The sequence below is a fragment of the Cotesia glomerata genome, linkage group LG7, assembly GCF_020080835.1.
Source record: "Cotesia glomerata isolate CgM1 linkage group LG7, MPM_Cglom_v2.3, whole genome shotgun sequence".
Classification (NCBI taxonomy): Eukaryota; Metazoa; Arthropoda; class Insecta; order Hymenoptera; family Braconidae; genus Cotesia; species Cotesia glomerata.
The window spans coordinates 7,487,769-7,514,896 of NC_058164.1; the positions used below are offsets into that span (position 1 = coordinate 7,487,769).

General features: G+C 30.3%; 1 protein-coding gene and 1 long non-coding RNA gene across 27 annotated transcripts; one reads left to right on the forward strand and one right to left on the reverse strand.

Annotated features, from left to right (window-relative positions):
* Positions 1 to 1,128: 1,128 nt before the first annotated feature.
* On the reverse strand, positions 1,129 to 9,899 carry LOC123268565. Its single transcript, XR_006510255.1, has 3 exons — positions 9,743 to 9,899; positions 6,497 to 6,504; positions 1,129 to 1,139 (listed from the first exon to the last, which is right to left on the reverse strand). It is a non-coding gene; the product is annotated as an uncharacterized LOC123268565 (long non-coding RNA).
* LOC123268564 lies at positions 1,799 to 24,511 on the forward strand. Of its 26 annotated transcripts, none has more exons than XM_044733758.1 (13): positions 1,799 to 1,895; positions 2,043 to 2,154; positions 3,074 to 3,217; positions 13,707 to 13,852; positions 14,222 to 14,394; positions 17,401 to 17,794; positions 17,906 to 18,076; positions 18,146 to 18,306; positions 18,366 to 18,616; positions 18,701 to 19,171; positions 19,226 to 19,255; positions 19,298 to 22,017; positions 22,350 to 24,511. In XM_044733758.1, exons 2-13 carry the CDS (start codon positions 2,100 to 2,102, stop codon positions 23,643 to 23,645), a joined length of 6,012 nt encoding a protein of 2,003 aa, XP_044589693.1. In that variant the 5' UTR covers positions 1,799 to 1,895; positions 2,043 to 2,099; the 3' UTR covers positions 23,646 to 24,511. The 26 variants fall into 26 exon arrangements, with proteins under 26 accessions (XP_044589693.1, XP_044589703.1, XP_044589705.1 ...); XM_044733768.1 differs by lacking the exon at positions 19,226 to 19,255 and having other exon boundaries at positions 18,701 to 19,108; positions 19,145 to 19,225; positions 19,358 to 22,017; XM_044733770.1 differs by lacking the exon at positions 19,226 to 19,255 and adding an exon at positions 19,172 to 19,201 and having other exon boundaries at positions 18,701 to 19,108; positions 19,349 to 22,017.
* The last annotated feature ends 2,617 nt before the right edge of the window (positions 24,512 to 27,128 follow it).

Sequence of the window (27,128 nt, forward strand, 5' to 3'; positions counted from 1 at the left end):
TAGGATCTAAAACAGAGAAAGGAAGTTTATAATAAAAGTTGTTGACAAATTGTTTTAACGCATTTTAACCCGGTGATTGAGTATCTAAACTGGACACACTAGTTTATGAATTTCATGATCGCTTTAATGAGGTGTAAATTGCTGTATAATTGCCTGTTCAAAGGGGTTGTACTTGTTACCGATACTTTTTATCTATTACGTAAATTGAAAATATTTATAAAAGTAATTATCTACGAATTGAGTTCATATCATTATTAATTATCATTCAATCCAGCTAATGACTATCAAAAAATTACAATCGGTATTCAGTCTAGTTAATTATTCTGTCTGAGTTTAAATAATTATTATTTTTTGCCGATCCTCATAACTTGGACGTTAATTAGCTTTGAATAAGTAGAAAGCACTGACCAAATTCAGATCTCACGCCAATGCTTCGATCGACACTTCCTAATAGATCCAAAAGCAGGTAGTTCAATTAATTAAGTTATTACTGTGCAGGAAACATGCTTATTTTAATGTTATTGTTAAGTAATGATAGTTATTGATTTATTTACGAAAAATAAAAAAAATAACTTTAAAAAAATTTTTTTTTTATTTTGGAAAAATTAATCAAATAAAATTGTTTTTATAATTCTAATTAGGATAGGTTTACGAGTACTGTTTTTTATCATTGATGTCAATGCTTAACTTTTGGATTGACATTTCAAATTTAGGCATTTCGTTGAATACATCCACTAATATTTATTCAGAAGTTAAACTGAAGAAAAATTGAACTTAATTCAAAAGAAAAAATTTAAAACCAAGAAAGTTATTTCGAAAAATTTGCATTGGATCAAGCAGAAAAGATTTTGAAGAAAATAAAATTAACGAAAACTAAGAACAATTTTTTTATTTTTTAAAAAACTTTTCTGCTTGATTCAAAATATCCAAATTCGTACAAATGATTTTTTCGGTTTGAGATTTTTTGTCTTAAATCAAGTTCATTTTTTACGAGCGTATTAATAATTCTTATACAGAAATCTATCGACTGGATTTGAATTTTCTTATTTTTTTTATTATTATAAATAATCAACGAATTTCACCGAATTAATATTTAACAGAATTTTATTTAATTATCAATAATTATTCGATAAAATTTACTGTTAATAATTAAAAGAATAAATAAAGATAAATAATTTAAAAAATTTTTTATTGATTAGTAAATAACAAAAATAATAATTAAGGTGCAAAAAAATTACAGTAATTAGTTACTAAGGTTTGAATTATTGAAACGATTAAGAAAAAAAAAATTCGGTACCCTACAAACTTCTCTAGCAACCCTTACTTAAGTTAAGAGAAATAAAAATATAAATCTTAATGTTATTTTAAAATGTATTATCGCTATGGATTATATTATTACTCATTGACTTTCTACCTCGACGAGAATAATACACCTCACCCTATTACATAAAATCATCGCCCAAAAGTGGCGTATGAGAACTTTTATCTTCTTTTATGTTCCATTCTATCTTAAAGAGTCATTGAGTTTAAAAGCCTTTGTGGCACTCGCGAGAACTGCCACAAGCAAGATAACTCAACACATAGAAGCCTCTCATTCAAGCGAGTGTGTGCAGATTTTAGCAACAAATACGTACACACGTGTCCACAAAAATGTACCTGGTGACATACAGTTAAGGAAGGAGAAGAAGAAAACGAAGAAAAAGAAGAAGGTAAGTATGGCAAAAGTAATTCTGGGCCACAGACAACGATCTGGGGACTAAAATGTAAGTAGAGACCCCACCCCACTTAGGATCGCGATCATTCGGTCCCTCTCAGCGGCCCCTCGTTGTAAAAAGACACGTACGGGAGGATTACTTTGGCGCTCGTTGTTCGATCCACACCAAGACAAACACTAGGTAACCCGCTATTCCTCGAGATTCAGTACCGATCGTCCACTCAAACTTAATAGACCTTAATTATCTTCATTTTTTATTTCATTCAATTTCTTTTTTATTTACTTATTTGCTTTTGTTTTCTTTATCTTCACAAGTGTTTTATTGCAGTGAATTCATTTGGTGAAAAAAATAGTAATTAAGAGTGTGGAATACTCTCAATTTACAATGAGAGGCTTAATTCTGCCCTTGCTAGGGCTTCTCGCCCTTGGATGTGCTTCAAGTACGTATAAGACCTTTCGATAATCACAATTATTTTTTTTAATGTTTATCACGGTAGTTTATCAAATGGAAGAGGTAAACAACATGATACATAGATTTTAATAATTTTAAATTAATAAGGTGACGAGTCGTTATTATAAACAGATATTACAGCATCATATTTATTGATTGGCTTTAAGTAATAAAACATATTCAATTATAATCAATTTTTTTATCATCAAAGTCTTAAGAAACATTTTAAATTGAAATCAAGTCCTAAAAAAAAGTATTTTACATAAAATGAAAAGTAATATAAATTAAAAAAAAATCATAGAGAGATTATCAATGGATTACATTAATAAAATTAGAAGACATAAAAATATTGTGATAAATAGATATGAATACAATATTAAAAATAAACTTAAAAATTCAATTGAATAGGAGACAAAAAAATTTGTTGAAATACTTATCGACATTAAAAATTTTAGATTTTTTTCAGTTCAAATGGTTTAAAAAGAACTTTTAAATCATTTATTGTCTGAAAAAAATAGTTTAAAAATTTTACAACAATTATTTTTATATTTATGTAGTTACTAATTAAATGAAAAAAAGATTTTTTAGAAATAAGTACTGACAACTAAAAACTTTAATTATAAACGTTTAGTACTGATGAAGCTATGCGTATAAAATGAATGTAAATAAATATAGAATAAGTTATTGCATAGGTCAAGAGTAGATGATGATGTCAACGGTAGAAAAGTCTTAGCTTATATACATTTATTGAACGACTCATGATGCGAAGAAGCATCAGAGAGTGCTTTACGATCGAAAAATTTGTTTTTACAATTATTATTATTATTATTATTATTGAAGTATTATTAACAAAAATAGTCGATGTCATAATATTGTTGTAGTTAAAAATGTGTAAATCAATTTTTCAGAGTGTCCTGTCCAACGAATGTCTCCGGGCAGGGAGATCTTGTGCTACACCTCAACTTTCGATTTTAAGCAACTCGAGGATTCCATATGCAGGTGTACGACTCTTGTGCATCAAGGTCATGATCTTCAAGATCTTACGACTACTGGTAAGTTTACTGACAGTTGTAGTTTAAAAAACGCTTAATGAAAAAATTCGGTCGTAATTGGGAAGTTTAAATTCATTTTTTGAACGTAAAAGTGCCTGTTATAATTATTTCTCCGGGGAATTATGCAATTTGTGTGTCCTTGCACTTGTAACAGAATGTCAGATGTAGAATTGTGGAAACATTTGATAGTTAATCTATTTGTTCATTCGTCAAAATTTATTTTATTCATCAAGCCAAGATAAAATGTACGAACATGCATACATACACTGTAAGAGATTTGCGGAGTGAATGACTTTTAATAGATTTAATCCCTTCAGAGTTAAATACGCTCCGAGAAGGATTTTATTTATTTTGTTGATAAAAAAAAACTCTGCGGAGTAAATTCTTTTTTTCTTATTATTATTATTATTATTAAAAAAAAAAATTGCAAAATAGTATTTATCCGTTTAAAATATATAAAGTGTATACTGAGAGCTTTTTAAAATTAATATAATTTTTTCCTTTAATTTGATTTAACCAATAAAATTTAATAATGTTAAGAAAAAAACATAGTATCAATATTTTTTTTCAATTTTTACAAGTAGCGTTTTTTGATAAATTTCCTCACTAATAATTTATTAGTCAAAAAATTTCCATATTTTAGTCAATTCCAGTAAAATTAAAATAATTGATGTTGATAATTTATTATTTATAAGGTGTCATGTTAGAATTTACCAACAAGGCTTAAGAACAAAATAATCTTAATGAAAATTTGGTTTAATATTCCAAAAAATTCAAATTTGAAAAAACGCAATTAATACTCACAAACTTAAACTTTAGATAAATTGTTTAAAGTATTTGCTAGTAATTTGGTATATAAAACTTTTTTCGGCTAAATAAAAATTTATTTTAGTCTAAAAACTCCATATACGGATAAAACTTCAAATTTTCTCCGTATGTGGGGTATTTTCTTCCTTAACTTTGGTACTCCGAGTGAAGATTCACTCCGAATTCGATCCAGATTTTTCACAGTACAATATATAGATATGCACCTACAGAGATAAGTAACATCTATGTCTATGCTTGATTAACAAAATTTTTTTACTATATAGATGAAATTATTTAATTACATAAAATTTTGTAGTTCTGTTACTTAAAAAGAGTTACTTTTAAATTAAATTAAAATCTTATAAACTAAAGACAGGCTGATGTACAAAGTTGATTTAAACTTACAATTTCATTATCAACATGTATATTGCAATTGCTAATAATTACAATTTATTAATGATAAGTACCAGTTCTGTAGTCAATGAATTTTTTTTTCTGAGTATGATGATTTAAGATTTTCCGATAAAATGTTAAATAATTTGACAGTCACCACTCAACAATTATTAAAAGCTATGCTTTTATAAAATTTTGGTAGGCATATTACTCTAGCTCTCGTTTTACCTTGGATCATAACGTACGATTTCTTACATCTATTGTAATGCTAACATAGACTCAATAGTAAAGAAAAAAGCGGCTAACTTTTTGCATCAATTCCTCAAATCTAATTAAAAATTATCGTACGGATTATATGACTTGAAAATCCACTTTTCCTTTCAACAATCAGTTATTTCAATGAAAAAGTAAATAAAATCAAATTTATGTCAACTAAACCCGATGCTTTCGAGCACTAACTAAAAAAACTTCTTTTACTCCGAAGCACTTCAAGATTCCTTTAAATTAATTAAGATTTCTCAAATCGTATCAACGAAATAATTAACCAGCGTTTAATTTCCACACCTTCGCCGCTCCAGCAAAATACCGTCCAACAAAAAATCACGGACAACAACAACAACAACAACAGGAAATCAACCGATTACGATTACAAGATCACCGCGAACCTCAATGAATTATTATATTACTACATCTTTAAACTACTGAGCCGCAAAAAACTACTTCCAGCATAAACATTTATCCAAGATAATTAACCCATATCAATAACAAATTAATAAACGTTAATCCCAAAATTAATTAAGAGTTCTTCAACAAGATACGTTCTTCATATAGTTAAATCTTATATTAATTAACCGCGGAAGAAAGAGTTTATTCGAAAGTAAACGTGAAAAAGTTTAAAGACCCGAAGACTCCCTAGACGGTGTAGGATAGTATAAATTACCAGTGAAGTAAATAATTATTTTTTTTTGGTAACCTCACGGTTGGAATAATTTCCCGCTCAATTTTAGCGTGCATATCGAACATAGTTCTCGCCGTTAACCATCGAGAAAACTTGCGTGCATCAAAACCTTTTAAAGCTTATCCAACCACGCTTATACCGGTTCAGTTAAATTAATCATCATAATCATAATCACAATCATAATTATTATTGTTATTTATGATTATACATGCGATACGGATCGTAAAGCTCCCCTGAGGGATTAACAAGTTGACTTTCGCTTTCGGTTGACCAAGCGATCGTCGGGGAATTGTATCAAGAGTTCAGCATCTTGCATCTTAAAGTTAAGTTAAATCTCAAGTTGCCGTTATGTTACGTTACGTTACGTTAGGTACACTGTCTTATGTCTCGTGGTTTACTTATTCTTAATCCTCCATATCAGCTGAATGTCGATCTACGTATAAGGAATTTCCCTGCCCCGCCCCGGCCAAGCATCTCAGGATACATGTATGAGATCGTGATTAATTGCGTAAATCCAAATCAATACAAAAAGTGAGTTTTGGCGATGCATTTATAAATTTATAAGCATCGCATTATAAACTTACCATGTAACATAACATATTATAACGATGTAACGTGTTTTTGTTGGGAAATATATCTGCCACTCCCTTTTATTTATTTATTTATTTATAGGTGCTGGTAGGTACTACCGATATTAACCGAGCTACCGGTCGTAACAATGACAAAGTGGATTTTTAAAGGCGATACGTCAAAGTTTTACTTAATCGTCCCGGTCACTCTGTTTCAATTAACCGATTTTATTTATTGGCTTTAGTACTAAGAAAATTATAAGACAATCACCGGGTAAAATTGCTTACAAGACCGGTTACCATTTGCGGTGCATTGTTTCGGATTTATGCGGTGCCTTTTTATGCAATTAATAGTATCGATTGATTTATTTAGATTAAGATCCAGATTTAGATAGAAATATTGTGGGAGATAAAGTTGTTATAAGTATACTTAGTTACTGAACTTGATTTGGGATTAAGTGTTGAGTGTTTATAAGTTGTTGTTAATGACTTCGTTTGCTCGGGTTCTGTTACTTATGTGAACCAACAGGCTAATACAATTTATTATTATACATTTTTACCTCCTGCTTCACGCTAAATAAATTCTAGTTAATAATTTATTCAACATAAACATGTCAGTCTTGTGGTCTTTTAAAGTGCGAGAATATTGAATGTATATTTATCGAATGTCCATCTTATAATACAGTGAGACATCTATTATCAATAATTATTAATGACCTGCTGTTATGTAACACTTATAGCACTTTTCAATAATCTAACTTGTTGTAGATGTAAATCTATTTTGCATGACTCATAATGCGAAGCATCAGAGAGTTTTTTACGATCGAAAAATTTTTTTCGCCTCATTTTGGTAACTATTTTTATTATTCAATCCTTGTTAGTTCACAGAATCAAGATATTTTGGATACTATTGTCAAGATAATTTAATGGAGATTGTTGAAAAACATTTTATTTTGTTTAAGACTTTTTCCATAAAAATTTCTTCCATGAGGTCTATTTTCTGAAAATATAGTTCCAAAGATCAGAAAAATACCTCAATTACAAGTTTACAAACATGTACAGTAGCGCTAAAAAGTATTTTGACAGTATTATGCGTTAGTTTTTTTCAACAATATCAAAATACTTTGGAGCCACCATTTTCCTAATATTTAAAAAATTAAACTTTCTTTTGTTACGAACTAGGACCACTTTGACACTATTCTGTAGATTATTCAAAAGCTGTTAAAAAAATAAATAAAGGATTATTGTGTTTCATATTTATATTTAATTAAACCATTAAATATATTTGCCAAAATACTTTTGAACGCTACCGTATGTCACATTCTATGTTTGTAAAGATGGACCATCTTATGAACTCCGCCGTCCATCTTACAGCATCAAACAAATTTTATTTTATTTAAGACTTTTTCCACAAAAATTTCTTCCATTTTTATTTTCTGTTCAAAAATTTATTAAGTGTAATAGAAACGGAAAAAAACATTAAAATAGTTCAAAAAATTTTCTAGTCTGTTATGTGTAAATTCCTAAAAACACTGTAACTTGCAAAAAAATCCATTAATTAAGTCAAATTTCTTTTTTGAAAAATTCTTTGAAAGAATTGTAAGTCACCAAATGGGAATGGCTAGGTAACAGAGTCGTTTATTTGTAGTTAATAAAATTAAACAAAAGCCGAAGGACTGTATATCTATATATATTGAGTACATTTGCCCTACTAGAGGCACATGCGCATTATCATCCTATTTCAGCAGTTAGATTTTTTTTTTACATTCGCCTTATTTCATTATTATTTCATAATAATGAATCGTGCACTTTTACATTTTCCAAATTTTTTAAATATTGTAGCAATTGTTTTTTTAACTGAAAATTTTGTATTGAAAGAATAATATTACCCATTTTTATACTATAAAATAGAATAAAAATATATTTTTACTATAAACCCCTCTGTTCTCAGATTTTATATTTAATTTTAATGAACAGGATTTAAATACAAAAAAATTTATATGCATTGATTGAATAAAATTTTTTCATTTGAACTGTAATAATAATAATTGTTCGATGATCAGTGAATTATTAAAATGAAATTCTATTTTTTCTATCACCGATTTGATTTTTTAGTTATATCATCACTGCGATATGATAATTTTTTACGTCTGTCGAAAGTATCGACACAATCCAGCATTGACCGACATTATTAATGATTGCTCGGAATCTAATCAAGCAAAAAAATTTTAGTTAGAGCAACTAATTAACAACAAAAAAGCAAAAAATTTAACCACAAATAAATTGAATAATGACCGAGATACTGATGATCAATCCTGGAAGAGTCGATGTTACATTGACAAACCTTAATTTTTCATTTGAAACCAATTCAAATCAATCAAATGTACTGACGGTCTTTTATTTCTTCAACAATCTTTATTTTCATTGAATTAAATATTTATTAACTTTAAAATAGCCATTCGTTTTAGATAAAAAAATTATCAATTCACAAATAAATAATAAAAGTGTATTTTACTATTCAAACTCTAATACCAAGCAATTTTTAATTTTTTAAATAAACAAACATCTGAATGCAAAATTGTTCGCATATTCAAATGTGAAATTTTAAAATAGTATAACAAAATATTAACCAAATTTTGGAGCATATTTATTCATTTAACACTATCTGCATTTTACATTTACAGTTTATAGTATAAATATATTTGCTCTGTACAATGATCAAGAATTTTGACTTCTGACGGTAAAGATCAATTATTCCATTTTATTGAAATTAATTAAATTAAATTTTAATTATTAAAGGTTTGACTACACCTAAAGTAATTAAGCTGATTAGCGAAGTCGTTTCCAGTTCTGAAGATCTTGTTTTTAAGGCCATTCTTGATGTAAGCTCTTCTTGAGGATTATTCAATAGTCAGTTCTATTTCCGTAGTTTCGCTGGCACAAGCAATTTGACTTCATTGACAATTTCTAAGTTATCTATATACGTATATATATATATACTATGAGTTTGTTGAAATTATAAATCAAATTTGATAAAAATAATTGTTTAAATATTTTATGATTAATGGTAGTAGAATTTATAATATTCATGTCAAAACAATAAGAATTTGTAAGTTTCGACACTAAAAATTTTTCAATTTGTACACGGAAAAAAGTAAACTGTAATAAATAACAGTCGATTTATAATAAGTAGTGATCAACTGCTAAAAATTACCATTTCAAACAGTAAAATCGTGATTTTACTATTCACTTTATAATATTTATCATTTAAACGTTACAATTTACTCTTTACATGGAAGAAAATACTATTTCAAACAGTAATATTCGCTATGTAAATGTCTAAAATGTTAAAGTATAATAATTAAGAATTCAGACTTTGATATTTATCATTTCGTACCTAAAAAATGATGTTATGATATGTAAAAAGTATAAAATAAAGTTAGTAAATTTCTAATACAAGCAACTTCAATATTTACAAAGTAAAATGGTAAATTTTAAACGCAACGCTAAAAATCAAACTGTAATTATTGACTTGTTCGGACTGATAAAATGTATATTTTAAAAGTATAATTTTTATTGTTTCAAACGTTAATTTCTCCCAGAGTGAGACCCCCTTCTCTTTCATCTGAGTTCCCCTTCTCCTCATAATATCGACTATATATTGAAATGGAAATTTTTACTGTTTGAAACTGTAATTTTTAAAGATGAAAGAGTCGTTATTTACTATAGTGACAGCTACTAATCACTTATTTTGGATATTAAATTATAAATTGTGGCTTTTATACTTTCTACATTAACCCGAGTCGAAATTTAAGTCGTAGATTCAACGTTTTAAACGTTCAAATCGTAAATTCGACGTATTGAACGTTGAAAACGTAAGTTCAACGTATTGAACGTAAAAAATATAGATTCAACTGTTTTAAAAAAAATATAATTGGATCATATATTTTTTTTAAAACAGTTGAATCTATATTTTTTACGTTCAATACGTTCAAATTACGATTTCAACGTTCAATACGTTCAAATTACGATTTCAACGTCCAATACGTTGAACTTACGTTTTCAACGTTCAATACGTCGAATTTACGATTTGAACGTTTAAAACGTTGAATCTACGACTTAAATTTCGACTCGGGAAGTTCTGTAATATTTATATTTTGGCCACCCCGATGTCCGCTTTACTGTTTGAAACTATAAAAATTAACCGGAATCCGAGTGAATATTACAGTTGACTTTTTTCCGTGTAGAAATTAAAAAAATTAATGTCCTTAGTCCAATTTTTTAAAATTTAATTACCAAATATCAATTTATCTTTTATTTTTTTATAATTACTCGTTACCATTCCGTTACAATCTACAATAAAAGATAAATTAGTTTTAACTGTTTACGTTACGGACGATAAAGTTATAAATAAAATCGAGATCAAGTATCAAGATCATTATTTTACCACATTTTTTATACAGTTGCAGAAACCGGATTTCATCAATAAAATTTAAAATTTTAAACAATCCCGCGAAATTGACATCAGAATGCCGATCTCGAAACTCCAAGCACATATATTATTATTACACGTGATATGTGTGAAATTGGTATTACATTTAATTACATGTGTTTGCATGTAAGTGAAGAGCAAGTGATAATTTGGAGCACTTGTTCTTTTTATTTCACTGCACAGACACGTTTAGTTTTATTTCTCGAGCTCAGCGATGCTTGATCCTGATGATAATGATAATTTACCGAGACGAGGTCGCCGCCTTATATTCAATATTATTCAATCGACATCTTTCTTTTATTTACTTTCATGTTTAGAGTTTAATTCGTGTCTGTTCTTAAGGCCGTTTAACATTAACACCATACAAGTTATACTACAAAGTATAATTAATAATCACTTACTCACTTTTACTCTCGATTTTTTTACTGTATTACAAACATGTTGGCATTGAACCCGACGTGATGAGAGTATTAGATATGTCATTACCATTACAATTACAATATACAATGTATATTGATGTTCCTTCGACATGGTATGTTATGAACAATCGCTATTATAATTAGATTTATTTAAATTGTATATTATAGACAAGTATTATAACTTGGAACGATGACATTTAACATGAGTATTATTTAATTGTATGACATCAGGGCTTGGTTTTATTCATCAATAACGTACTGCAATAATAAAGATCTACTTGCGCGGAGAAAGTTCACAAAAATCAAATTTTTTAGGAATAAATTAATTTGTAAGCTTCAAAAATGAAAATTTTTTAATTGTTCATTGAGATGTTTATGATAATGTTTTTCAAAAAATTCAAAAAAAAATTTTTTTTGTCAATTTTTGAGTTATGATTTATAAAAAACCTATTAAAAATTGGAAAAATACACGGAAAAAAGTAAACTGTAATAAATAATAGTCGATTTATAATAAATAATGATCAGCTGGAAAAAATTACCATTTCAAATAGTAAAATCGTGATTTTAACAATTACTCTATAATATTTATCATTTAAATGCTACAATTTATTATTTAGATGGAAGAAAATACTTTTTCAAACAGTAATATTCTCTATGTGAAAGTCGAAAATGTTAAAGTATAATAATTAAGAATTTTGACTTTGATATTTATCATTTCGTATCGAAAAAATGATCGCATGATATGTAAAAAATATAAACTACAGTTACTAAATTTTCTATACAAGCAACGTCAATATTTACAAAGTAAAATGGTAAATTTTAAACGCAACGCTAAAAATCAAACTATAATTATTGATTTGCTAGGACTGGTAAAATATATATTTTAAGAGTAGAATTTTTACTGTTTCAAATGTTAAATTTTCCGAGAGTGAGTCTTTCCCCTTCTCCTCATAGTATAGACTATATATTGAATCGGAAATTTTTACTGTTTGAAACTGTAATTTTTAAAGATGAGAGAGTCGTTATTTACTATAATGACAGCTACTAATCACATTTTCGATATTAAATTATAAATTGTGGCTTTTACACTTTCTATATTAAATTTTGTGATATTTACATTTGTGCCACCCCAATGTCCGCTGTACTGTTTGAAACTTTAAAAAGCCATTCGGCAGCCGAAATGGAAGTAGATTTTTCAAATAAAGAAAATTGATTTTTAATAAAATAATATAATAACACTAATAATGTATAACTTAATTTATGAATTAAAAACAAAATTCAATAATAAATTTAAAACTATTTAGAACAAATTTTGGAAAAAAAATTAACTTTTGAAGAAAAAGTTTCTCAAAGAATTGCAAAGATTATAAGATTTGAATTATAAATGACCAAATTTTAAATAACTGCTTAGGAACAACAATTTGCAAATCAATCAGATGTTTGAAACCGGATAAAATTTTAATTGAAGAAAACAATATATAGAACTAATTCAGACATATTTACTGACGAATTACCTGAAAACATTACACGAAAGACTAATCATTATCGTAATTATTGAATTTACATCATGATTAAGCTATGATGCAGACAATAATTCTAAAACGGCTGCAACAGTAAAACTGTTTCATTAAACGAACTCTAAAAGGAGTAATATTGAGGCTATTACCACTTCTGAGTAGTGGAAATTGAAGCTTATAAAAAGAGCTTTACGATGCATTTTACCGAATTTTGATATCTTGTCTGATCAGTAATTATATCAAGTTGAAGTAGTAAAAACATCAATTTTTACGATTTTCAAAATTTCAAAATCCTGTCATTTCCAAATTACTCACCCGATTAAGCTCATCTTCGAACTTAACCTTGGTCTTGATCGATAGATAAACCATGTTGAGTTTGAGAAGAATCGGTTATAAATTGAAAACGCTATCGTGCTGACAAGCCGCGTTATATCGTATAAATATATATATATATATATATATATATATATATATATATATATATATATATATATATATATATATATATATATATATATATATATATATATATAAATACATACATATATAAACTTTTGAACTATATACATTTTCTGACTCAGCTCGACAAACTGAGTCAGAAAACGACTAAATTTTTTCAAAGTTGCGCCATGAGGACGGCTGCAATAGTTAGATTTTTATAAAATCTACTAAAAATTAACCGGAATCCGAGTGAATTTTACAGTTCACTTTTTTCCATGTAGGCATTTTAACAAAAATTTATTTTCAATTTTTTTATACATATGTAGTTATTCGAAAAAAAGTTTAATTACCTTGACTTATCTATTTTTTATGATTAAAAAATTTTTTCTTTCATTTCAAAAAAGTCGAAAATTTAAAAAAAAGAGAAAAAAAATTAATTGTTCAAAAAAATGTAATCACGTTGATTTTGATTTTTTATAATTTTTGAAATATTTTTTTTCTTTAATGAGAAAAATGTCGACATTTTCCATTTGTTTTCAATAAAAAAAAATTTGATTAAGAAAAATTTAATCATCTTTAATTTTTATGGTTTAAAAAAATTTTTTTCTTCAATGGAATTTGGCTCCAATAGGATACCTAAAAAAAATCCAATCGTTCAAAAAAATTTAATTACATTATTTTTTCGATTTTTTCAAGCTAGAAATAAGTGAAGCCACAATCTTAGTCACTACTAAATTTCGAAAAGCACTGAATAATAATACCATATTATTAATATGTAGGATACCATCAGTGTAGTTACTTTTACTAGTTAACATTCACGGCAAATTATGGCTATAAAAATTCCAGCATCACACTTATAAATAAATAAATAAATAAAATTATTATTTTTTCAGGTCTTGAAGATCTTCGCAAGTCCTTGGTACAATTAAACCCAGTGCTCCAGTTTGTAATAAGTATAAACGATGCTCGAGGCAGACTAAAGACTTCGGCGGATGCACGTCAAGAAGCTGTCGCACGGATCTTGAGAGTTTTAAATAAAGTAATTTCCATACTTGATGTAGTTCATAAGCTATCCACCGTGTTTATTATAGTGTCGATATGTTTGATGAAACAATAAAAAAAAAAAAAAAAAGAACTTGGCACAATTGAGGGTTTGATAAATGACAATGAAAGTTTGACAGTTGTGTGAAAAAAAGAAGAATACCTGGAGAGAATGTACGAACGAAAGTGCCAAGGCTCTTAACGTTCACTTGTGGTTGTTAGATATCGTTCAATGTTTTTACTTTCTTTAATCTCTCTAACCTCATGGCTATATCGTATACTACTTCTTCGTTCATGCTCTTGCTCAGCTTCCGGCATAAACATAAGTTTAAAATAATTGTATCATTTCGCTTTTTTTCTGCTTCAGGTGGACGGCGTTGAGCTCAACGTAACTGCGGGAACCAAAGAGCGGTTAGTGCATTTCGTTCAAGGGCTGAAGAATGAAATTACCCGGAAGACGTTGAAGAAAAGAATTATTTTGGCTTTGCCGACTAAGTCCGAGCAGCTTGCCAAGCAGTTTGACATTAAGGAACTTTCAAAGTATGATTTTTTTATTTATTTTTTCAATATTAAAATTTATCTTATTTTTTTGTTTTTGTTTTTTAAAATAGAAGAACATATCAAATTTCAAAAATAATTATATAAATATAAAACTTCTTCAGAATGAATTAGTGCCACATTATTGGATTTTTTGCGTCAATTAAGTAGTTAAGCATTTAATTCGTTCCGGGAACTGAGTATTTGCGTATAGGTACAAAATCATTCATAAATATTATTCATTGAATTTTGAGGTTGATTTATTGATTACATTTAAATTTTAATTGGTTAAGGAGTGATAAAATTAATATCAATATAAGGTAAATTTATTTTTAAAAGTTTCTTATTTTTTTACCAACTTTTATGGTGCATCATTCTATTCTTTGTACAGTGACTCGTGAAAAAATTTTTCGATATCGCGAGATTTCATATATTGCCAGATATAAGCTGATCTGATTAGAATATTTTTTTATTATTTCTATACATTTTTTAACATGTCATTTTAAACAAAAATTAGTTTAGTACACGGAGAAAAATTAATTATACTACCTACTATACAAAAATAATAACTCCTACTATCTAAAATGGTAATAAAATTAATTAGTAACAAAATAATAGGTGGTATCATTGACAATTGTAATAGTTACTATTAATAATGGTAACGATTACTATCGAAAATAATAATTGTAATTATTATAAATTATAACTATTACAACCAAAGATGGTAACTGTAACCATCTCAGATTGTAAAAATTCTGAAAGAAAAAATAATATCAATTTAATTAAATCCTTTATTTACATCCATATTTTAGCTAATGTACATTTTTTTCTTTGAAATATTAAAATATTTTAAATTCCCTTCAAAATTTTTTTTTTTGAAAATTTGATTTTTTTGATTTAAAATTTCTTTTTTGAAATTTTAATTTTTTTTTTTAATTTGAATTTTATTGAAAATTTTGATTTTTTTGGAAATTCCAAATTCTTTTTGAAAAATTTGGCGTTGAAAATTGTTTTAAACAAATAAAAATTTATTTTTTTAATATATTAATTTTTTAATATTTTAAATTAATAAATTAATTTTTTTAATATTTTTTACTAGCTTAAGTAGTAGTTATTATTATTACTGATGGTAGCTGCAACCTACAGGTTATATTAGGAATTACGATTTTGATAATAGTAGTAACTAATTAAAATAACAACAGTTCTTATTACTGATTACCATCATACTAGTAGTAGTTACCATCAGGATGGTAAATACTACAATTCAGATAGTTTACTTAATTATTTAAATAATATTTACTACTATCGAATTCAGTTAATAGATTTTAACATAGCTAGATAATAAACTCTACTATAAAATTTTCTCCGTGTAGTTGATTAAAAACATTAATTTGATTTTAGAACTTAACTCTCTTTTAACGAGACAATTCAGTGATCTTAGGTCTTCTGTCGGAAATTTTTGAGACTATCTTTAGTCAAAATATATATGTATACGCGCGTATATAATCATATTAGACCTGTTATGGATATATTGTCAGATGATGCCATATCAAGTCAGATATTTTCATATACAGGGTTTGCCAAAATTACTGTAAGGCCATCTTCCGTTTCAAAAAATTAAATGGGCATTACCATAGGTTCAAAAAATAAAATAGGCATTACCATAGGTTCAAATTTCCTCTAAGCTTATCGACCTGACCTTCCTACTCTCGAATTTTAGAGGCGTCAATTAGCTACCTTCCCATTGGCCTACTTTAATTAGCTGTAATTTAAATTGTAATGCAAGTTTTTTAAAATCGTTCAGGAATTTTCGATTCAAAATTTCCATCTCTATACCCTTATAAAAGCTCTTACAGTAATTTTGAGACACCCTGTATAGTCTGATATTTTTATAGTCTGTATAGTCTTATATATTATAGTCTGATATTTTCACGGAAATAAAAAAATTTACTTTGTTCAAAAGTAAAAATCTTGTGTCAATAAAATAACTACAAAAAATTAGACTATCTTGAATCAAGAAAAAAAATCTTGAACGGAGTAAAATTTACTTAAACTAAAAAACTTTTTAGCTCAAGATCTTTCCTGTTCAATTCAAGATTATCCAATTCTCCAAAACTATTTTCTTGATTTCATTAAATCAAATTTAGTTTTTTTATAATTGTACAGTTTTCAGATATTGCATTATGAATTATTTATAATAACGAGAATATTATTACAAATATTTTTAATAAATAACGGCAATAGTAAATGCACTCTACAAAAGTAGTAGATTGATTTAAATTATAACTAATTCAATAAAGTTGATACTGTTTCATTCATTAAAATCCCAAGATAATTAAATAAAATTTATTAAAGCTCTCGTATTTTTGTGGCATTCTATTTAGCCTTAGGATCCCAATAGTTGCACATTTTAATGATTGATAGAAACCAACTTATCCGTCCGTTCACTATGAAAATCCGTCAATTACATATATTTTTATAGTTATAAAATATTCTGATTTTTATTTGACTACTAATGATAAATATAATAAATATATGATATGATATACTTATAGACACGTATTGGGGCCTTTAACTTGTAAGATAACGATTATACATAAAACAACAAGCAATAAATAATTTTTAACCATTTAAGACAGATCAGCAATAAATCAGAACAGATATTAATTTTTTCATAGATAATTGCGATTTAACAACAACAATTAGTGGAATTAATTGGCTCTTCATATCCTTGAGCCAGATGTCTAGTTGACCAGTTGTCGCAATAATCTACGCACTAGTTTTTAGTTCTTCAATTGGAAAGGATTGCGTCAATTTTTTTTTATTTATGTTTTTCACCAGCTGTCTCTCTCATTTTTTCACCTCCAAATAAAGAGATTGAGCAAATAAAATGCCCAGTGTAACATAAACATAATGTCAAGATTTATTTTCAAAGTCTGCCATGTAATGACACATTAGTAATGACTAACACATCTCAATTTGTATTTACCCTCTTTCGAACACTTTCAGATACGTCGACTTATTTGCCATTCCGACACACTATCTAACTGACGAGGTGGAAAATTACAAGACGTTCCATCCGTCCAGGCTGATGGGACTCTTCGACTTGTTAAATACCGACAGCCTGGTTGATCTTGTACACGGCCTTGGAGCCGCCAAGAGGAAAATTCTTGTTTCCTTACCAGCCAGCGGTTATAAGTTTACCCTCAAGATCAAGGACCTGAATACACCTCGAGCACCGGCTGAAGCAATCAGTCCCGTTTCTATCAATCAGGAGCAACTTTGTCGGGCTATCAGTCAGGGTGAATGGACCATTGAGAGAGACGAAGATCTCACAGCACCTTATGCGTTTTCAAATAATTCTTGGATCGCTTTTGAGGATAAAATTTCTGCTAAGATAAAGGTTGATTTTATTTTAATTTAAAAAAAAAAAAAAAAAAATTATTAGAGACTAAGGGTTAATTTATGCATCGATTGGATCCTGGGTCTCTTAAAAAATTTTTATAATTTTCAGGGAAAATATGTCTTACTCCGTGACTTGGCAGGCTTGGCCATAAGAGACCTCGAAAATGATTTGAAAAATGATTGCGGAAATACCATCACTGAAAACGTTTACAATTCAATTACCGAAAATAGGCGAAAATCTCGAGAAGCTGTGTTAACTTCATTAGAAGATGATATTTATGTAAGAATTAAAGCAATTCTCCAATATTTGAATTTAATAATTGGTTTAATTTATTCAAATTTTTTTTAGAGTCCAGAAACTTCATACCCGAAAAATTTGAAGTCTTCTGACTACAGAATCTCAAGAATCATCGATAGCAAGGGACAAATTCAAGCTGTGCGAGAAAATATCCAAACGGAGTTTTCTTGCCCTCATCAAGGGTACTATGTACATCCGCTCAGTTGTAACAGGTAATCATAAATCACCAAATCATAAAAACTTATTTTCATCAATAAATAATTATCCGTAGATTCTACCGATGTGTGCAATTCGATCAGCATGTTGAGCAGTATAGTGTCTTCGAATTCGACTGTCCTGCTGGCTTGGCCTTCGACGAAACTACGGATGTTTGTGTGTGGCCTGGTTCCCTTTCGAAAGGTTCAGCGTGTCCTGGTAGTCCTGAAATAGCGCCGTCGGCTCCTAAAAGGTTTGAGTGCTCGAAAGAAGGTTACTTTGCGGATCCCGAAAACTGCCAATGGTTTTTCGCTTGCATGGACTTGGGTAATATTTTATAATCATTATCATGTCATTAATCATTGTAAATTTTGTATAAATGATTGATTAATGGAAAGTAATTACTTTTAGGAGGAGAAAAAATGTTGGCGTACGAGTTTCAGTGTCCTTACGGATTAGTGTTCGATGAAAGTAAATTAGCTTGTGAATGGCCGTGGTTAGTTCCTAAATGTGCTGGTACAAATTATGAACACAAAGGATTTGGAGGTTCTGGACATCCTGGATATGATGGATCTCATGGAGACGGTGGTTATGGTAGTAAAGGTCATGGCGGTGAAGGTGGTCATGGAGGTTATGATGGCAAAGAACATGATGGAGGATATGGAGACTATGATGGCAAAGGATATGATGATGGTTATGGGGGCTATGATGGAAACGGGCATGATGGAGGTTATGGGGGCTATGATGGCAAAGGACATGATGGAGGTTATGATAACAAAGGAAATAATGGAGGTTATGGTGGAAAAGGACATGATGGAGGTTATGGGGGCTATGATGGCAAAGGACATGATGGAGGCTATGATGGAAAAGGACATGATGGAGGTTATGATAACAAAGGAAATGATGGAGGTTATGGTGGAAAAGGACATGATGGAGGTTATGATGAAAAAGGACATGATGGAGGCTATGATGGAAAAGAACATGATGAAAGTCATGATGGAAAAGGACATGATGGAAAAGAACATGATGGAGGTTATGGGGGCTATGATGGCAAAGAACATGATGGAGGCTATGATGGCAAAGGAAGTGATGAAGGTTATGGTGGAAAAGGACATGATGGAGGCTATGATAACAAAGGAAATGATGGAAGTCATGGAGGTAATGGTGAAAAAGGACATGACGGAAATCATGATGGCAAAGGATATGATGGAGGTAATGGTGAAAAAGGACATGCCGGAGGTAATGATGGCAAAGGACATGATGGAGGCTATGATGACAAAGGAAATGAAGGTGGTTACGGAGGCTATGATGAATCATCTCAAGGTGGAGGTGGTGGTGATTATGGCGGCTACGATTATTCTGGTTATGGTGGAAAAGGAATTGATGGATTTTATGACGGTGATAGTGATTACGGTGAAAAAGACAAAGGAAAAGAAGATGGAGGACATAATGAATCACATAATAACGGCGGATCTCATGGCGGTAAAGATATCGACCATGGCTCTGAAATGGGAAAAGGACATGAGGGTGGTCACGAAGAATCTCATGGGACCAAAGATATGGGTCATCACTACGATGGAATGGAAAATGGGCACGATGGAGGCAAAGATAGCCACGGAAATGATGGTCACGACATGCATGGTTACGATGGATCTAATGACGACAAAGAAAAGGATGCTCATCCTGGAAAAGAAGATGAATACCCCAAAAAACCTGAAGATGATTATCAAGAAAAAGACCAAGACAAAGAAAGCGGGCACGGATACACGACTATCAACAGCTATTCGACGAATCCAGACTACCCTTCAGTATTATTCAGTGGATACTCTCCTTCTTCCGGAGGCTACTCAACTGGTGCTGACCACTCAACTCAAACTGGTCCATACAGACCTCAATACTCCACTTCTGGGTACACTTATTCTCGCCCTGGATACCAAACTACAAAATCAAACTCATACTCTACCAACTACCAGAAAGACACTGTCCATCCTGGCTACTCAACGTATCCTCAAAGCCCAATATACCGCGGAGGTACAGGATTTGTCACTAAAAGCTCTCACGCTCCTTCAGTCACCATCTACCAAAAAGAATTCACCAAACCTGGCTCTGGAACAACTTCTCCAGGCCTGTTTACTCCTGGTAAAACCTTCCCTGGAGTCCTAGAAGAAGGCAGCACAATAATCACCCGCCCCTCTTATAGAAACGAGTATTACCCTAACCAAGCCGGAGGATCCTTCACACAAGGCGCCACTATTAAAACGCAAGAATCATCCGTAACTTCAGGCAACCAATTCTACACGAACGAGGCTGGATTTGGATCTAAGATACCTACTCTTACTCCAGTCTCATCGATACCTTCTACTGGAAATGGGTATTACTCTACCGGATTTGCTACTGGAAATGGATACTACACTCCAGACTTAAAACCTAAGGGATACACATCAGTAACTTCCACTGGAAACGATTATTACACAAACGAGGCCAGCAAATCGTACAGCGGAAACACTTACTCAAATCCAGGGTATACTTCTGTCTACACTAAAAGTAACATAAATAAACAATTCAAGACAACAAATTACGGAAATAAAGCTTTTACTCCCATAGAAGCGAGTTATCCAGGAAACACCTATTACACAAACCAATCAGGATACAATAAAACTATAAGTGGTTCCAGCGGAACCTTGTTTACTCCCAAAATGTCTGTAACGGCAACCGGTAACGAGTTCTACCCTAACCAGGCGGGTAACCCGATAACCAATCTAGAGATTCCAATAACCACTGCCGATGATGGCACCGGGTACAAGACAAATGAGTATTACGACAATGGCGGCCGCGGTACTATTCGCTACAATAACGGTCTTGTTACTCACAAATACACCGAGGAAGACATTAAAGATAATGGAGCTATTTTCCCAATCTATCCAACCCCCGATTTCGGGCAGACCAACACCGTTAGTGCCAGCTCCAACGGAGTCTACACTCGAGGAGGATTCACGAAGATAGGACCGACCAAAACGGGAATTACTACTGCTCAGATTGGAGGCACCGGAAGCTATGTAGCTCAAGATTTAGATATACAAAAACCGAGGGGCAAACCAGACCAGATTGGCGCTAACGCCTTCGGAACTGTTCCTTCTAAAGAATCCGCTGAAGGTCAGGATAATTCAGTGTCTACAGTAACTCCTTTCTTTAATGTGCAGGTGTACAATGGTCCGAGTGTTGCGACAGCTTCACCGGCGGTTGCTAATACGTACTCCTACGCGAAATCAACGACTCCCCAGTATCAGGAAAACATGTATCAGTATGATAAGACGTCTATTGCTGCCTCTGCTGGGAAATACAGCGAACCTGGGAGAAAGTATCCAACATCCAGTGTGGGAACGGTCGGTTATACCAGTTCCCCGGTTATCGATTATCAGACCACGGTATTCGAGGCCGCGAGAATTCCAACCGTTCCGAAAGTAAAAGTTGATGCTTCCTTTAGTACCGACGCTCCTCCAGTTCCAGCGGGTGGATATTCTAATGGTAACGATGGTTCCCTTGATATTAACGTGTCATTCCAACCGACTGGCTCCAGTTTTTCTGCAGCTGAAGACAATGAAGTTACGAAAACTGGAATTGGATACGAAGGATCTCAGGATCAGACTGATTTCAGAGGGAAAGTTGAGGACAAAGAATCTGTCAGTGTTGAGTCGGCTTCTTATCAATCCACTGCGAGCAATGAGAAGGTAATTAATTAATTAATTCATTATTTCGCAATATTTTTAATCATAAATCTTAATAATATTTTTGATACTAGATAAATTTTAAGAATAAAACTCCGAAGTTTTAATTTGTTTCAACAAAACATTTCACTTAACTTTATAAGCATAAAATATACTTCACATTCTCTCAATATATCTACCTCGAACCCGTTATCTAATAAAACGACTTTCAATTTAAAAAAAACACCTCATTAACCCAACCGTTATATTTCAATTACCCGCCGATAAATCAAAGATAACATCTCAATGATAACTTAAGTCCCCATAATTAATTTCAATTTGTAACCTAATTTCAGAATCTCCGTATACCGACATTCGTGATATCTTACACCGAGGAGCCTGACTCCAAAAAAACCAAAGGATCGCGCATAGAAGGACACAGTTATACTGGGTCAACACCGAACTTCGACACCAAAACAACTCAGCCAGCTAAGTATCCATCAAAACCCTCGCGACCTACCGTCACACCTCAAATCAACCTCAAAAAACCAACCTCTAATTACAACCGCGGTATCGTTAAGTACACGCCAGCTGACTACGATGAAACTAGATACTCTTCTGGCTTATCTGGCACAGATTCTCATCCAAAGACTCCAGACTACGATATATCTGAGAACAGTTTCCCTACTGAAAGAAACCGTTACCAGTCCACTAATCTTCCATCAATCAGTAAATCTTCTTCATCGTTTTCCGGATCAGGACGGTTTAATTCTTACACAACTAATCGGCCAGTGACAACCTACTCCAATAGCAACAGGAAAATCGAGCTATCGAAATCCGATACAGTTTCTAAATTCAGCGAAGTTGCTACGACCAAAACTGCGGTCGGGAAAGTAATCGTGAAATTCAGTGATCTACATCCACTTTTGTTAGGGAAACTGGGCGCAGAGTGCACGTGCAAGGCTGATCCATTTGCGATCAAAGGAAACAAGCCGTTGTTGATCGACTCGTCAAACGGGAAAGTTGATCTGAGAAACTACGACGAGTCCGACATTTATGTCGACTTGGACAAGAGCAGATCTGGAGATTCTTACGAGTCCTATGAAAACTATGAGTCGCAATCCTCAGAAGTTTTTTCTACAAAAGTTACTCCAGTTATTGCCGAATTTTACCACGGAAGGACAAAGACTCCGAAGATTCGAGTATCTACTTCAGGATACTTGCCTGCTTCTACCACTGCCTCATCACTTCGGGTATCTGCCAGTGACATAGAATCCTACTCAACGAGAGCTAGATCCCGGAGTGGAAAGAGTATCGGTACTTTCAGGTCAACCAATTCACCTTCACCGTCTGGGTCAGTCACGGAACCAACGAATGCCAACGATAGGGCTTCTGAAGATAGAATCGACTACGGAGAAGTGGGTGTTCTCGAACTGAATCCCGAAGGCAAGGCCGAGTGTGCTCGTCCTGGATTGTTCAGGCACCCCAAGCTCTGTAACAAATTCTACGCGTGTCATTGGGACAACTGGAAGAAGAAGTTCACGCTTCATATATTCAATTGTCCGATTCATTTGACATTTGACAACCGCGCTGGAGCTTGCAATTGGCCGACAAAGGGGCCAGCTTGTCAGGATAACAATCTATTGGTTTAATGATTAGTTGTGTTGGAAATCGGAATTGATTAGGTGAATAGAGTCTCTGTATTTAATTTTATGATCACTTAATGTTGAAAAATTAAAACAAGGTCCATAACCTGTAGAAAACTAAGGTCGTTTTTTTTTTTTAAATTAACTTAAAAGGTTGTGGAGTTTGTTTCAATTCTTAAGAGCATTTTTTGTAAGCCAATTTAAAGAAAGCCTTATTGCAATATTCAAATTTGTAAACCGAATGTTTCGGATGGTTTGATTTTATTTTTAAAAAATCATTTATAGTAAAATTAATTCTTTGAGTAGTCAATTTTTGGTAATTAGTTGATTATTTTATTATAAACGACGAAGCGTTCGAGTTTACTATGAAATTTTTTAAAAAACGAGAGGAGAATAATTATCAGTAGTGTATTTGGTAAATATAAATTAGTGATTGTCGTTGAGCTGCATGGCGAGGAGGTGATAGTAAGTAGCACGAAAGCGTCACTGGCATCGAGTGAAAGTCGATCCGAATCCACGTTGACATGGTCCCTTATAGATCAAATTATATATTATAATAAATAAATATATGTGTATGTGTAAGATAAATGTAGTTAAAAATTCAGTGACATTAATTTGCTTATATTTTCAAATGATTAATGTATATAACGATGATGTGAATTTTATATTCGAAATTTATTAAATTTGTAAATAAAGTGAAAGAATAAAATTTGTTGTTAGTTATTATGATTTTATAATGTCATTGATATTAAGTATTTGAATATGTCGTTGCGTAAATAATATTTTATTCATGATTAATTATTAATGAGCCTTTTGTAATACTCTCGAGTCTATACCTCTTAAAATAAATAAATATGTTTTTATTTCAAATATATTAATGGTTATATTCATTATTTATAATTTTTATTATAATTATTTATTATAATGTTCTTTGTTTTACAATTATGTGAAAAATTACTTATTTAAAATTTTTATTAATTTATTTATTTATTTATTTATTTAATAATTTTGACCCTAGAGCAAGTGCTCCCTAAGGGCCATACAATCAAATATATTCATAATGAGTCCATTATATAATAATAATAATATTAATAAAATAATAATAATAATAATAATAATAATAATACATAAGTAAAATGGTAAGCAAACAACAAAAAGACTAAATGCAAAAATGATTAGCTTAAATTGTGCATTTAATGTGCAATTAATGTGCATGAATCATGAATTGTTGTGAGTAGTGATTATTTATGATAAAATTGATAGTTATAAGGCTATCAAAATTAATTTTTCCTTTTGATTTTTATGTTTTTTTTTACCACGAAGAAAAATAATCATAAGAATTAAAAAGCTTTTAAATTTGATAAATAATTAATTACCGTTGCTTGTTTTCTTTTCTTTCAACAATGTTAATTAAATAGAATAAATATTGTTATGAATTATAAAAAATAAAAAAAGAAAGTCACCTTAAAAACTATAAATTAAATTATCAGTTGCACAGTAATCAAGCGCTATTTAGTTAATAATAATATTTATCTTAGGAAAAATGTTCTACAGCATTGCTCTCGATTGATGAAAGCCGCGGTTGCAACACTAATTTAAACATAACTCAATCGTGTAGGGTCAGTGAAACTAAGTAGTGCTCGATTAAAAATGATTAAAGTCCAATAAAAAAAGTTATTGAAACGTTACTCAATGAGCAATATACTCAATCTGTCATATTTATAGGCCTTTACTGATAATATATATAAAGTTTTCCATGTCGTTAATATACGGATCAATATCTTGAAATTTACTTCGATTGTTATATTTGCATAATAAATAATTTAGTTTGACAATTTTATCCGACAAATTCAAAGTCTAAAAATCTTGTTCTTGAAAAATGATTTTTTTCCTGCTGTTACAATCTTTTGACGGATCAAATTATGAAAAAAAAATATAACGTAGCGCTTCATATAAAAAACTGGAAAAATTACAGTTTCAGATTGTAATTTTTACAGATTTTGTAAAAATTACATGGTAAAATATAAATATTATATTTAAAAACTTGGAAAATTAACATTCAAACTTTGAATTTTAAAAATGTTATTTTAGACGGCAATTTTTATAGTTTTGAATATGAAGTTACACTTATTACGATTTATAATGTAATTTTTTTCGTTTTTTTTTCCGTGTACAGTTCGCATTTTTATCAATTTTTAAGTTTATACACTGATAAGAAAACATTAAGTTGATTAAAAAAAAATAAATCCTGAACCAAAAAAATCATTTTGAAGTTAGATCATCTTGAAACAAGCGGAAAAATTTCTTCGTAAGAACGTTTAAGTAAATTAAATATATCTTTTTAAAATTAAATTATTTTTACATAAGAAATATTTTTTTGCGAACAAAAAAGAAAATAAAAATCAAAAAATAAAATTTCATCAAACAATTTCTTATTTAAAAATAATTTTCTTAGTTAAAATTTTTTCTTTTGAATCAAGTAAATTTTTTTTTATTTGTGTAGATTATATGATTGTTTTTTTTTTTTTTGTAACAATTCACTTTCATACAGATAATTAATGATTCAATTAATTTTTCTATAATTCTCTTAAGATCAATGAAAATAATTTCAAAAAAATTTAACTTCACATTTGCTATTAAATCTTTACAACTTAATAAAATAAGTAATTAAATAAAAAATAAAAAGTTCAAGTCAGCAATTGCCTTGAGGCAGATCAAAAAGTCAAGCATCATCATAACGATAAAAAATTCCTTGATAATGTTCAATGTTGCAATAAAGATTTAAAAAAAAAAACAACAACAATAAAATATTTTATTTTCTTCTGAAAATAGCCACATGCATCTACCGTTAAACACCGTGATATTAATCAAAAATATCTAATGATTAATAACAATTATAAAAGGCGGCTTAAGTGTCAATTGTCAACGGATGACAGACTCTCTCCGACAAATCGTTAGAGTCAACCAAAGATTTATTCGACGGTATCTCCGTGATCCATATAATATGTAATCATTAATAAATTTTAGTCATGCAAAGTGGAAACATATATATTAGAGTTGGCACCGGCGAGTGAGGAGTGAGTAACGTCTTCCTGGTTCGCCACTTATCTTATTCTGAACATAACAATTTACTTCATTACATGCCTCTGCACTGAGGACTGACGTGTGTATTAATGCATGTCAATATAGTATAATGTATAATACAAGTAAGCACACTGAATACTAATGTTAATGCAAAGGAATAAACAAGTAAAAGGAACTGAAAGAAGTAAAGGTGAAAGATAAAGAAATTATGAGTTCTCCAATTTCAGTTACAGTCGTTTCAAAAGTGTGCCATCAAAAGCGAACGCGCTGTATGACCCACTGATACAGATTACTATACTGAGATTTTGTTACAGGCTAAGTAGGAAGGAGTAGAGCTTCATCGAATGAAAGAGACTTCAATGACGTTTTATTGTGAAAGAATATAAGAGCTCAAGTCATTACTGT